The sequence below is a fragment of the Micromys minutus genome (assembly GCF_963924665.1).
Source record: "Micromys minutus genome assembly, chromosome: 12".
Lineage (NCBI taxonomy): Eukaryota > Metazoa > Chordata > Mammalia > Rodentia > Muridae > Micromys > Micromys minutus.
This window is the reverse complement of record NC_137981.1, coordinates 28,950,605-28,964,784: the sequence shown is the minus strand read 5'-3', so window position 1 is coordinate 28,964,784 and position 14,180 is coordinate 28,950,605. Positions and strand designations below refer to the sequence as shown.

Below are 14,180 nucleotides of genomic sequence, written 5' to 3'. Positions count from 1 at the left end.
ATTATTAAACCTTTCCCATCACTGCAGACTATGTCCCCTCATTGTTAAACCTTCCCCATTACCACAGACTGTATCCCCTCATTGCTAGGCCTTCCCCATCACTGAAGACTGTATCCCGATTGCTAGACCTTCCTCATCACTGCAGACTGTGTCCCCTCATTGTTAGACCTTCCCCATCACTGAAGACTGTGTCCCCTGATTGCTAGACCTTCCCCATCACTGCAGACTGTGTCCCCTCATTGTTAAACCTTCCCCATCACTGCAGACTGTATCCCGATTGCTAGACCTTCCTCATCACTGCAGACTGTGTCCCCTCATTGCTGGACCTTCCTCATCACTGCAGACTATGTCCCCTGATTGCTGGACCTTCCCCATCACTGCAGACTGTATCCCGATTGCTAGACCTTCCTCATCACTGCAGACTATGTCCCCTCATTGTTAAACCTTCCCCATTACCACAGACTGTATCCACTCATTGCTAGGCCTTCCCCATCACTGCAGACTGTGTCCCCTGATTTCTGGACCTTCCCCATCACTGCAGACTGTGTCCCCTCATTGCTAAACCTTCCCCATCACTGCAGACTGTATCCCCTGATTGCTGGACCTTCCCCATCACCGCAGACTTTCCTCCTTACAGTAATTCTACCAGGCATTTGTCACAGCAATGGGCCTCTGAGAGTAGAAAACTCAGGAAGTGAGTTTAAAAGAAGTCTGTGACTTGGTAGATTTGAGGCTTACCAGGACACACAGACATATACAAACAAAATCAATTTAAAGCCAACTGGTTTTGAACTCACAGACACATTGGCTCGGTTTACATTTAGTTTTATGTCCTGAAAGGAAGCTTATGAAGAACATTTATTGTCTGAAGACACACAAAGCTTGCTTCAGAAGAGCTATTTTAAAATATTTTTTGTAAGATGTTAGCAAAAGCCTTGAAATCCCAGATCAATGACAAATGACTTTAACCTATTATTTCAAGCAGGCCCAGGAGGGAGTTTATATAGTAATGTATTTTAGACACAATTGGCTTACATTATTTACATGGTTACGTAATAAAACATTTAAACATATTACATAGCTTTGATTTCTCACTGGTATAAACCTATCTTGCCCAATTATGATTAATTGACTGAGAGAGGCTGGTTTGCCTTGTTCCAGATCACTGACCTATTCTCCCTTGAACCTTTCTGACAGTCACCCCCAAGGGCCTATATTCTGTAGCTCTCTGAAGGCTCCCTTGACGTCATAAGATTGGAGCCAACATAGGCTCCATGTGCAGCACAGCCATAAGGAAAGTCATCTCAAGGAACGAAAGGCTTGGTCCCAATCAAACCGATAAGAAGGCAGAACAGACTCACACTGTGGTTATTCACGCTTCCATGCCTGAGCACTGCTTTTCTGAGACATTATTCTCTGTCACTGATGCAAAGGAGAAGAGAGTCCTCACTGTGTCCGACGCCAATAACACTGATTTTAGTCTGCAGACACAATATTTCACAACTGACAAAGAACTCCTATGTCCCATGCCCATTTGTTGGCATAGAGTATAGTATGCGTGTGCATAACAATTTTTTTCTTGCTTCCTAAGAAATGCAGAAATTTCTCCTTTTGAGAATTTCTACAGAGCCTCCTAAACTGTCCCACGTCACCAGGGTGGGTTGGGAGTGGAACACGATCTGTGGATTGAAGGTAAGAATGTGCTAGGTGAGAAAATGCCTTGGAATAGCTCTACATTCACTGGCTGATTTCAAGCCACCCTGTGCGGCCGGGAGCAAGACAGGATTATGTCTGTACTAGGGAAGAGACTGAAGATCGGCATGACTGACCCACTGTGGACTTGGGATGCTGGCAGGGCCAGGTCTGGGCTCCCTCAGGACTTCAGGGGCCTAGGAAGTCTCCCTTGGCCACTCAAACCTTAACATCACAGAGCTGTGGCAGATGAAGCTGTGGTCCTGAAGGAGAGAAGCAGGTTCCCACCCATGAGGACCACTGTGCCCTGGAGAACCCTACAGTAACATAAGCACTGTGCTCTCCTATGTGCACACACACACGCAGAGGCAAACCTTGAGAGTGTCTGGATTTAAAGGAGCAGCCTTAAAAATGAGTGGCTCCCATGTTTCTAAAATGCCAAAGTGAGAGGATAAGACACACGCCAGCTACTTGGACCTCAGACCATCATAGGATCACCAAGGATCATCAGGGACAACCAAGTGTTAAGCCACGGTGCTAGCTACCGGCGGTTGCAGCTCTTCCCACAGAGCGCCATGAGCAGGGGTGCCGTCATCTACACCCATGCTCACAGGGCATGCGATCCGCAAGCTTCAGCCTCACCTGGAGGAGGAAATGAAACAAAACAGACAGCATTTCCAGAGACTCAGCCTACAGATGCCTTAAAAACGTGCAACCTCCAAAATAACTATGTAGATTATGATACAATAGGATGCCACCGCCAATACTTGAAGGAAGGAGCTACAGATGCGTAAGCCGGTGGATGTTTTTAAAGGGTTAACATCCAGACACTGTGGTACGTGTTCATCACTCCAGCACTCTCCTGGCCAAGACAGGAAGATAGCCATTAACCCGAGGTCAGGCTGGACTGAACAGGGAGAAGTTATCCCACACATGCGTGTGCGCGCGTACACACACACACAAAGGGCTCAGTCTCAGACACAGAAGGTGTCACTGTCCCCTAAGTGAGTCCTCATTCAAAGGTAATGATGCATGAGGTCTAGGCTGACGCCCTTACGATGGAACAATTGGAACTCATTGTTTCTGAGACCACACCTGTTAGTCTAAAAGTCTTGAAGGGCTAAGCCACAGAAATGTCTTCTGACATTTTGTGTCCTGGCTTTATAAAACTTGTAATGCTCCCTACAAAAGAATATTAAGAAGAAACTTAAGATTATAGCAACACTTTTATGTTCACAACGACAATAACAACAACATCTGTGAATGGAGAAACAAGGGCTCAGGCAGTGGGAGAAGTGCAGGGAACCCTGGGAGGAGGCGGTGCAGGCCCTGAGGGCCCAGGCAGTCTCCCCTAGAGAGCCCCAACTCAACTCACCATGGACTTGCTGTCCTGAGGCTGGCGTCTGTGCCTTAGACACCTTGGCACCCTTAGCCTCTGGCCCAGAGCCAAGCCTTCATCAGGAACTGGGAGAATGATGGTCCAAGAGCTTTGCAGATCCAGCTCTGACTCCAGCCAGAACCCGCCTTAGCATTTCTTACCAAAGGGGGTGGGGAGGAGAAGAGAAGTGTGCACCCCAGAGGAGTCTGAGCCCAGCATGAGCTGACAGATAAAATCCACCAGCAAGTCTTAGGTTTGCTTTTTAACATTCAGGTACCATTTGGTTTCTCCTTTATACTTTTCTTTTGATATAAAAATAGTGCCTTTCAAAAGCTTGTTATTTCCCCTCAAGATGTATTTCAGTAAGCCGTTAGGGGAGAATCTGAGCTTTTGTAACCCTGGCTTGGGGTCCTCCTACTAGGCTTCACGATGAGGTCCTGTCATTATAACCAACTCCTGCCCCCATGTTCTGCTTTTTTAAACACCTCTGGATTTGGCTGGTTTATATCTCTGCTTCATCATGCCGGAGGCAACAGTTCCTGCCCAGAAACGGGAAACTAGAGATAAGGCACGTCAACGGCACTGTTAAAATTAGTGGTTTCCATGGCCTCCGTCAGTTTAGCTGAGTTAAGGAGACTGGGGCGCCAAGCAACTCACCACACAGTTGCGAGTGCTGGCCTTGTTCGGGTAGTTCCTGTGGCAAACTTTCTCCAACTATAACTGTCACTCTAACCATCCTGACCCCAACTTCAGGTCACAGAGGCTCAAAAGAAGAAAGGTCTTATAGCTGGGGTTGGGAGCTCATGCCTTTAACTCCAGCACTCAGGAGAATCATTTTGAGTCCAAGGCCTATCTGGGCTATACAGTAAGTTCTAAGCTAGCCTGAGTTGAGACCCTGTTTCAAAAATTAGAGAGAATGTGTGGTAGAGAGTTCAGATGGAATCTCGGTGCTGTTTCCACCCCACCCCCTTCCCTTTCCTTTTCACTGGAGGGAGGGAAGGAGGCACTGCTCTGGGGCCACTTCTAGATAAAGGGTTTTCATGACTGTGTATCCCACAGTATAGAACAGACTGCACTCAATTCACAGCAAGGCAGGTTTGGAGGAAGGTGAATAGAGGGGTCAAGGTGGATAAGTGGGCTCTGCCTTCTGCTCTGCAAAAGACAGCATCTCCAAAACCAAGATAATGCTTACTTTACTAACTCAGCATACATGAAGATATCGTGTCCCTGAGATACAACCTCTGAAAGAGCAAGATACAGTGAGTGAGCTGAGAAGTTCACTCAGGACCAAGTCTATCAGTGTGATTTCCTGAGAATGTCTAGGCTTAGTCAGTGCAGTGACTAGGGTCAAAGGGAGGGTGCCTGGATATCTTTTGGGCTGTTTGGGGCAATGGTTGTATGCTGGCATTAACTGTGTATATGTGTTGCTGTTGTTTTTGTTTTGAGATAAAACTTGACTGTATGATTATTCATAAAATTTCAAATTGTACAGATCGTAAACATTACCTATTGAATTCTTGAGACAAGGCATTTTAGTAACCTCATTTAAAATCGAATACAATTCTTAATTAAATATTTATACTAATTAGGAGACAACACTACAGATAGAATTAAATAAGACTCTAATGGTGAGAAACCCATAGTGTTTTTCAGGTCAAAATCAACCCCCAGTTTATGGACCTGCTACTGAGAGAGCCCCAGCCTACTTTGATGGGGATACTCCGCTTTCTGGAGCACTTCAGAGATTCTGAGACTCACATCTGCTCACAGGGGCTTTAGAATACCATCTCCCATCACTGTGGGGCATAGTCCTACAGCCCAAGGCCCTTCCCAAGCCCATTTCTCCTGAACCTGATAGAGGGAGGGTAAATCCGGAGATAGTCATTAAACAAAATGAATTTTGAAAATGGTGACCAAGTGATGGAATAAAAACAGCTGTAGAGAACCACATGTGAAAAAGCTGAACATCATTCCACATTAAGATCAGAAGCATAGCTCACATAGTGATAAGTCAGGCTAGTAAAGCACCCCAACCTCAGGATGGCAGAGCTTGGAACTACTGGATATTTATGTACCAATCTAGGCTTAACCACAAAATCTGAAACACCACTACTTATAATGCTCGGAGAGTGACTAATGAGGGCCAGGTCATGTACTAATGGAATGAAACCCACAAGAGACCAAAGTCCCTTCCTGGGGGAGACCAAAGCTAGGAAGCCTTTTATTTGCTTTTCACCTCTAAGGGGAAACATTCATTAAGTTAACAGTGCTTGGCAGGCATCAGAAACACAGAATCTCACAGACAGATACAGCCAGAAAGAATCACAATTCAATCTAAAAGCAACACACAGAGAGGACATTAGTCCAGAGGCATGCAGAGAAGCCACCAGGGAGCAGCTGGGAGATACACAGGGCTGCCTCCCACATGGTGTCAGGAGAATGTGCAACAGGGATCCAACTGCTTACCCACTAAGGACACCAAGAACCAGGTTAAGGACGAAAAATGAGCCAAGGATGATCAGACTAACAAAATACACCCATGGCCACTCCCATCCTATCGCATCATTAACCTGTGAAACGTAAGGAGATCAGTTATCAGTTATCCATGTACTAAAGAACAGAGCCCTGGGCTGCAGCTGCAGGACCACTCAGGACTTTGGGTGAAGGTCAGAACTCTAAGGAAAGGGCTTGAATGAGCATGTACCCTTACTTCGGTTTCCTCTGGGTGGGGCAACCCTGATGCTGAAATCTTCAGAAAGAGACTCTCCAAAGTCTCTTTCAGCAGTAGTTTTATGCAAATTAATGAGCATTGCATTTGGATCCAGACCAAGAAAGCAATTATAAATGTATCTCATTTTAGGATAGACAAAAGGCCAAGCAAGGGAAATTGTTTAAATCCCAAGCAACAATACTGATTAATTAATTCCTGGTCAATAATCTCTCTGTGGCTTTCTTTTATGATAGCTGGTGAGGTTCCAGGAAACAGCTTGGTTCAGGAAGCCTCAGCAGAAGAGAAAGCAATACAAAGGGACTGGTACTCACCCACTGGTCCCTCTAGCAAAGCCTGTGTGGTCTTGGCAACTGTTCTCAGGACTCTGTTTTCAAGATGAAAGAGATGTAGCTTACCCGCTCAATACACCAAGTACAAGATTTAGTACGAAAAATGACCCAAAGATGACGAGACTGACAAAATACACCCAGGGCAATTCAAATCCCATAGCATCATTCATCTGTAAGAAATAAGATGGGCTCATAGGAGTAGGTTAATAGGAGAATCTAGCAAGGAGAGAGGGTTGTGTTAGAGAGAACATTCTAAACATTGGATTCAACATTTACTTAGACCAAGACAAGATCATCCATCAGACATTCATTACATATTCCTGACACACACAGGCACACACACACACACACACACACACACACACACAGAGGCACACAAGCATGCCTCTACACACACACACACACACACACACACAGGCACACAAGCATGTCTGCACACACAAATGAAGACTCATAGAGGCTTCAGGCCAAACAGCAGGTACTGGTCCCAGGTATGGAAAGGAGGTTTGGCTCCGTCTCAGGACACTGGACTGAGAAGCGGTCTCCAGGCAAGCCTCGGTAGAAGATGGAGCCAGGGCTTCCCTGGATCCAGGCTGCTGCTCTATCCCAGTCAGTCCTAACTGCCTTTAAAACTTGGTGGAAAAGTCCTGATTATAAAGATAAACCTATAACATGTGACTCTATACACTCTTCATAACAAACCCAACAACCTAGCTTGGCACGGTGGCACATGCCTTTGATCCAGCACCTGGAGGCAGATCTGTATCTGTAGTTCAAGGCCAGACTAGACTACATTGAGTTCAGGCCAGCCAGGTATACAGTGAGAACCTCTCTCAAAATAAATAAATAAATAAATCTAAAACAATCGCCAACTATTTGGAGATAATCATCCTATCTATCTAGCCAAGGAAGCCTAGCCCACCTTAGGTTTGGATTTCCTGCATCCAGCTAACTAGATACATATGGAGTAAATGAATGAATACTTGGTACTGCTAAATAAGCAAGAAAACAAGAAAAAGTTCCAAGGCCACTAGTTGACTTGTGCTCAGGGATAACACTGGGAATTGTTGTTTTCTTAACTGTACCTGTTAAAAGAACCCGGCTTTAACTTATATGTGCCCCACCCCAACTCTGACCTGACAGCTGTTCAGGACCAGGCCAGGGGAGCATTGTCTCAACTGCTCATTCAGACATGGCCTCCTTGTCCACTTCCCAGGAACGTGTGGGAGTGAGTGGCTTTGTGGATCCCAGCTGGATGGGACTTTGCAGTAGCACAAGTCAGTGTTCGTTGGGATGGACGGAATATTAAACACTTCCTCAAGGAGGAAGGAGGTGTTAAGGACCAGCCAGGTAACAGAATAGATGCTCCAGGCCCTACTTGGCAGGAGCAGCCTAAATTTTCGGTTGCTCAATAGTCTAGGCAAGCCCAATGCTCTTGGCTGGCAGGTGCAAACCCTCAGGGTTTTAAGCCCTATGCCTTTTTGCACATTATCTGAGTCCGGACTTTAGCTTTACAGAAAGAGGCTCATGCATTTCACAATATTTGCCTCATGCTGAAGCCAAACAGGAAAAGGGAACATTAAAAAAATTACCTAACATCTGTTGCTGAAATCTAGGGAGAGGGCATTAACTCCCTTATGAAACACCTGTTTTGCCACATGAAAACTAACGTGCTTAATAGAACCCTCTCCATTTTCACATCAGCAATTGGAGGAATGAATGAGCCGGGGCCACGGCTCCAATGGTTGAGCTAATTAAGTTGGATAAACTAATTTCAGCTGGAAGGCAGAGGGCGATTCTTCCAAAGCAGTGCCACTGCCAAACACATCTCAAAACCCACACGAGGGAACAGACAGGCTGCTTCGTGTGGTGGCTAGAGCCTCGGCTTTAAATCAACACCGGTGACAGAGATGTCTAGCCTCTGCTGGAGCAGGGTGTGTACGTGGCACAGGAGAGATTGCCCCAGTGCAGGGCTCCCAACAGGACACCTTACTCTTGAGACTAGCAAAGTCTGCTGACCAGGCCATGTGCCTCACCTGCCCTTTTCAGGCCTTGGTGGCTTTTAGAGTAGGGCGCTAGCAACAGCTGTCTGCTCTGCTGCAGAGCTATCAGTGTATTTGAACTTCTGTGGACTTGCATGATCTCAAATCACTGTCAGCCAGCAGGGTACCTGAGGAGGACTGAGGGGAGGCGGGAGCTAACCACAACTGGCTGGTGCATCTCTGTGACCGAAGAGATGAAACTTAAGCTCCCAGGGCCAGTCTTTCTCTCTGCACAGCTGCAGCAGGGCTGAGTGCTTAAAGCTTCTTATACACATGGGGAATAATCACCATTGCTGGGCTGGTTCCCCACATACCCACATCAAACATTCATTATCTGCCCAGGGCTTTGTCTACACGTTCCTTACCAACAATGGAGGCACTAGCACAAGGAAAAGCACTTTGATTTCAATTAATTTTTAAAGTATTTATGTCAGTCTCATCATAGAGGGACACTTGGCACCCAAAATGATTCAGGTCACTTCAGTTTTCTCCTACATGCCCACGCAGGCATACAAGTCAAAGATAAATATAAGGCCTTTTGCTTTTCTTGGACTCTTGGAAACTGCTGAAGTGCATTAAAGCACGGACTATTGGAAAAGGCAAGCCTTGGCTTTGGGGTACAGAAGAATGTCCTGGGTACCTTTGACTCAGGGGAGCTGTCATGTGATCAGAGTACTTCAGACCAAGATCTGTCAGCCAGCACACCCTGTGCACCCCTGAAGAGAAAGTTTGGTGTTAACACAGGAAGCCACTCAGATAGGCAGCACTCTCCAGGAAAAAAAAAAAAACCAAACCAAACCAAAAAAATAACACTTTGCCATTAACTTCCTATGTTCAAAATATGTCCTCTGTAGAAAACAAACAAACTCTCTAAGTTGGAGGGAAAAAGATCAGATCGTCTAATTGTGCATATCTTAAGACAAGGACATGAAACCCCAGAGGGACCCAAGAACCTGCTTTATCCAGCTCTTTCTCTGCACTACACTCTAGTCTCCACGGGCAAGACATCTGCCTGAGCCAAACAGCACTTTAAATGTGTTTGTGGTGCTCACTTGATGAGAAATCTGCAGTATATTTCCCTACCAAGCTCATGGTCCCAACTTACCAGGTCTCCAAATAGCTCAGCTCCAGGTGTGCCTTTGTGCATGTCCCTTTCCAAGACCCTGCCAGAGACTCTGGAGAATTATGACCTAAGTGTGCTGGGGAATGCTAAATATAAATCTGTCTGGAGGCAAAGACTTTGTCCACCCTATACAAAAACCTAAGGGTAAGAAATTTGTTTGCAACTGATATTTAAAACTGAATCTCCTTTCTGTCCCAGGAGAGTGGATCAAAATACTCTGACACTGCCCATCTGTACCAGTGAGGCAATGGGCTGGGTCGGTGGCAGAGGCAGAACAACAGTGATGCGTATTTGTTGACACCTGTCCCAAGCCAGGCTCTGTGATGGGCGGAGATGTCCCGTCCTAGGACACACTGGCTTCCAGCTGACTGTGGCCCATACAATACTGGAAGAACTCAGCTCCTCCACTCCTGCCTAGCCCTGGGACATGCTAATAAATGTAGTCAACAGTGGTTAAAAACAATCCCTGAGTGCTTCAGACAGTAAGGTCTTAGAGAACACTCTGGAAGACATGACTCAGCTGCCCCCTAGTGTTGTAGACAGATCCATAAACTCCTAGTAAGTCAAGAGTGTAGTAAGGCTGCGTTCCAGTGTAGGCCAGCAGTCCCCAAACTACCTGAGGGACAAATCTGTTTTTCTATTATATGATTCTCAAAAGCTAAAAATGGGCTTCATTGTTTTTAAGTGGTTGTGGGGGTTGGGAAAGGTAAAAAGGAGAACAGTTTATGATGCATGAAAGTCATAGGGAATTCAGATTTCAGGATCCACAAAGGAAATCCAGCCAAGACAGAGCCACAGGCATCCAGTTCTGCTTATTCCGTGGCTGGCTCCAGGCTCAATGGCAGAGGTGATGACTGGAATGGGGATCACATTCCTGCAAGGCCAAAGATACTTACTCTTAGGCCTTTAGTAAAAAGTCCACAGATCCCTGCCTCTAATCAAGGACTAGAGACACTCGCCTGTGGACCCTGAGTATGCTCAGGGTTTCTTTACATACCCGCCATCTCCATCTCAAATTTCAGATCTATAAGGAGAAAGAGACTAATGTTGAGGAATTACATGTGCTCCTCCATCATAATAAAGGTGTTCTGTAATTCATAGAGGATGTAATTCAACTGCCAAAGTATTAACTATGTTACGGTCACAGCAACAGTAGAGAATTTCATCATCACAAGTGATACTGAATAGTTCTCAGAAAAGCACATGAAAACTGGTTTTGTGGGTTTTTTTTTTTTTTTTTTTTTTTTTGGAGTGCATGAAGTTTTCTCATCTTTGGTCACACATACCTGAAATGTTCTCTGTGTGACAACATGACAATCGCTGTGAGAGCATCAGTGTGCAAAAAATATAAACTAGAAAATTGTCTATCAGTCAAGGCACGGTGGCTCAGCGTCTGGCAGTTCACTGTGACAATACAGAGAGAAGACAACGCTGAGAAAGTCACAGACTTTTACTTGGTTTAAAACAAGAGAAAAAAATGGCCTACTGTTTATGGGAGGGGAAGGCAGAGTTTGGGCTTCTGTGGATGACAAGCTCTATTTATCAGCCATTCTGGGGGAAGACAGAAATGGAGGCTTTGCTCTGCTCAGGAGCTGTGACTTAGGAGACACAAGTGAAATCAACAATTCATCCAACCTGGGAGCTCTGTGCCTGACGATGCCCAGCCTTCCTGTCCAGGAAGCTTGAATTATAGCTTGTAGCTATAATTAACATTTGTGTCCACAGATACGAAAGCACACACACACACACACACACACACACACACACACACATACACACACACACACACACACATACACACACACGATCCTACAAACAATCAGAAATAGGGATGAGGGACAAACAAGTTACAACATGTTGATGGTGCTCCTTTTTTACCTAACAGGATAGGCAGCCGACCCTCAGTATCTCTGGGGACCAGCCACAGCCATAACTGCTCAAGCCCCTTAGATAAACTAGTGCAATATTTGCATATGACCTATATCCACATACCCCCATGTACTTTAAGTCATCTCTGGACTACGTTTCAATTCTAACAGCATTAAACCATTATTCTACAGTACTGTTTAGGGAATTATTACAAAACAAGTCCAAACATATTCAGTGCAGATGGTTTTATTGTGTGTGTGTGAATTATTTTCAATCTGCATTTGGTTCAATCAGATGTAGGTTAAACCTATGGATGCAGGATCTGTAGATAAGGAGGGCCGGCTGGACAGGAACACCTACAATCTCACAAACATAGTGTTCACCAGTGAAGGGAAGCAAGACACAAGGCTTGGTGCAGTCTCTGAAGGTAGAGTGATTAAAAAAATACCCTATCACTTTTAGGATTTACAAACTATCAAAAGCCACTTCTCCATTCTTAAGCTTTTTACCTAGAAGCTGCCTATTCAAGAACTACTATTAATTTCTTTTAAACCAGTGGTTCTTAACCTTGCTAAGGTTGGGACCCTTGAACGTAGTCCCTCATGTTGTACTGACCCCCAACCATAAAATTATTTTCATTGCTACTTCATAACTATAATTTTGCTAATGTTAGAAATCATAATGAACACAGATATCTGATTTCCTAAAGGGGTCATGACCCACAGGTTGAGAACCACTGTGCTAAACAATTTTCTGTAGGAATACTGGTTTGATCCATTGGAATTTGGGCTCAAAATCTTTATGATGCCAGCTATATGTTCCAGCAACTTCCATTTGATGTCCAAACTGCTATGAACTTTAAAATTCTATCTATAAACAAAGTCATGGGGGAGGGGAATGGCTACTGTACTTTGTTTACAGCTCTGCCAGGAATAAGAAGAATTATATCCTACACACTAAGACATTATCTACCCGCTGGAGGGTGAACCAGCCTTGGCATTTTGACCTTTCTGCTATCTCTGCTGAGCATTTTGGCTCATACAAGAGAGGAGTGGAGGGCAGGGCATGCCCTGGCCTGGCAGACAGTGAGGGAGGGAGAATAGGAGGAAGGTTAACAGTGAACTATGTTTGGCCACATAGAACTATGGGATGCAGGAGAGGGTCCCTCACTGTGTCCCCCATCTCCCCTTTAGGATCTAGTAAAATACCATCTTTATGTAGAGACTGTGGAAGTCCAGGGGCCTTTGCCTCAGGAAATGTCACTCGACTTTAATCAGGACAACCTTGGCTTCCTCCAGTTTCCAGAAGAAATTAGTGGGCAGGATCAACTGTAGTAAGACTCAAGTCCCCAAGAAGGACTGAGGAAGCTGAGGACTAAGAGGCCAGGGGTTTAAGCCAGGTAGCAGCTTTCATCCCCGGGGCTTCCCCCTGAAGCTGGAGAAAAGACTCACCAAGAGAGGGTCTAGGTCTGCTTCCCTTCCCAAAGAACTGACCGCAGGCTGTCCTTACCAAGGACATTCTTAGCAAGGGAGCAGCATGCTGTGAACTGCCCTCCAGCCGCTTACCCAGTAGAGCACATCTGTCCAGCCCTCCATGGTAATGCACTGGAACACAGTGAGCATGGCAAAGGCAAAGTTATCAAAGTTAGTGATGCCTCCATTGGGGCCAACCCAGCCACTCCGACATTCCGTGCCATTGGCGGTACACTGGCGTCCGTTCCCTGAGAACGCACATGGAGCTGGGTCCTCTTCAGCTACTATATCTATAGCGAGAAGAAGAGAGACACCAGAGAGGAGTGACTCAGAAGAGACACAACCAGAACCCTCGCTCAAACCCACAACACCCAGCACCCGCACCCTAGCCTCTGCAGAATCTCAACCACGCCCCCACACCCATGACTACTGGGAATATCCCCTCACCAACAGAATTCACTTTCCTCCACCACCCACTACTCTCCATCCATGTCCCCAGTGCCTCTCCTAGGCTGACAGAGAAAAAATGGGATCGCCTGCTTTGCCTCCTGTGGCATCCCCTCCCCCCAAGTCTCTGCTAGGATACTTTCCTTATGAAATAGGAGTAGAAAGGCAGATGCGCCATCCTCCACATAACTCACACGGAAAGAGGAAGTAGATGGGAAGAAAAAACTCAGGGTACAACAAAGCACAAAACTGTCCCTACTCACCTGAGTCAGCAAAAAAACATGTTTTGTGCATTTTTCCAATAAAAAGTTCCAATCCTATAATAGCATAGATGATAATTACAAATAATACCAAAAGGGCTATGTGAAGGAGGGGGACCATGGCTTTTATAATGGAGTTCAGAACAACTTGTAAACCTGGAAGAGAGAAAAAAATCCATCTGTGAGTTAAGAAGACACTTCAAATGAGCCATAAATAATATATCCTAATGATGCTTGCTCTATTTATGACATACAGTAATAAAATTTAGAGATATTTCAAAGCTGTTAATTAATACTAATCCTCAATACGAGATGAGCTAAGAAGGGACTCCTAAAACTCATTTAGTCTGACTCCTTCCCTAGACAGATGAAAAAATCAGAACCCAGAGAGGTGTAGCCAGTATTAAAATTATTCATTCACGCATGTACCTGAATATTTACCATATGCAAAATGGGGGGTTTAGTGCCTTGAGCAATATAAAGATGGATTGTACAAAGTGACACTCTCAAAGAGGTTACAGTCTAGATGTAAACATAAGAATTCAACGTAAGTTACTCTCACGTGGTACGCAAACACTGTATGTGCAACAGCAAACACTGTCACAGGATCGGCTGAGGACAGAGGACCTAATGTGTTTCCCACTCATCTGAGACTGAAGACAAGATTCCGTGGGCAGAGAAGTAGTGCACACATGCAGTGTGAGCATCATCACAGGTAGTCATGAAGGCCATTAGCAAAGAGGAGGTCACAGACACGCAGTTGAATTTGGGTCTGGAGTCAGACCTGAGTCTATTAGGGAAAGTTGCCTCAGAGAGAGGGTGGCCAGCAGTCAGCAA

General features: G+C 45.4%; 1 protein-coding gene across 4 annotated transcripts in view; it reads right to left on the bottom strand.

The window, feature by feature from the left end:
- Window positions 1-14,180, bottom strand: part of CACNA1D (calcium voltage-gated channel subunit alpha1 D) — a gene marked incomplete at both ends in the record, with an annotated part of 288,275 nt that overhangs the window by 115,700 nt on the left and 158,395 nt on the right. For 2 of the 4 annotated variants that reach the window (XM_080926306.1, XM_080926308.1), the window contains 3 exons: window positions 6,197-6,300; window positions 12,730-12,926; window positions 13,347-13,499. In XM_080926306.1, the coding sequence (XP_080782432.1) occupies window positions 6,197-6,300; window positions 12,730-12,926; window positions 13,347-13,499 (454 nt within the window). Of the gene's footprint in view, window positions 1-5,536; window positions 5,641-6,196; window positions 6,301-12,729; window positions 12,927-13,346; window positions 13,500-14,180 lie in introns of all 4 variants that reach the window. The other 2 variants (XM_080926305.1, XM_080926307.1) reach the window with 1 other exon arrangement.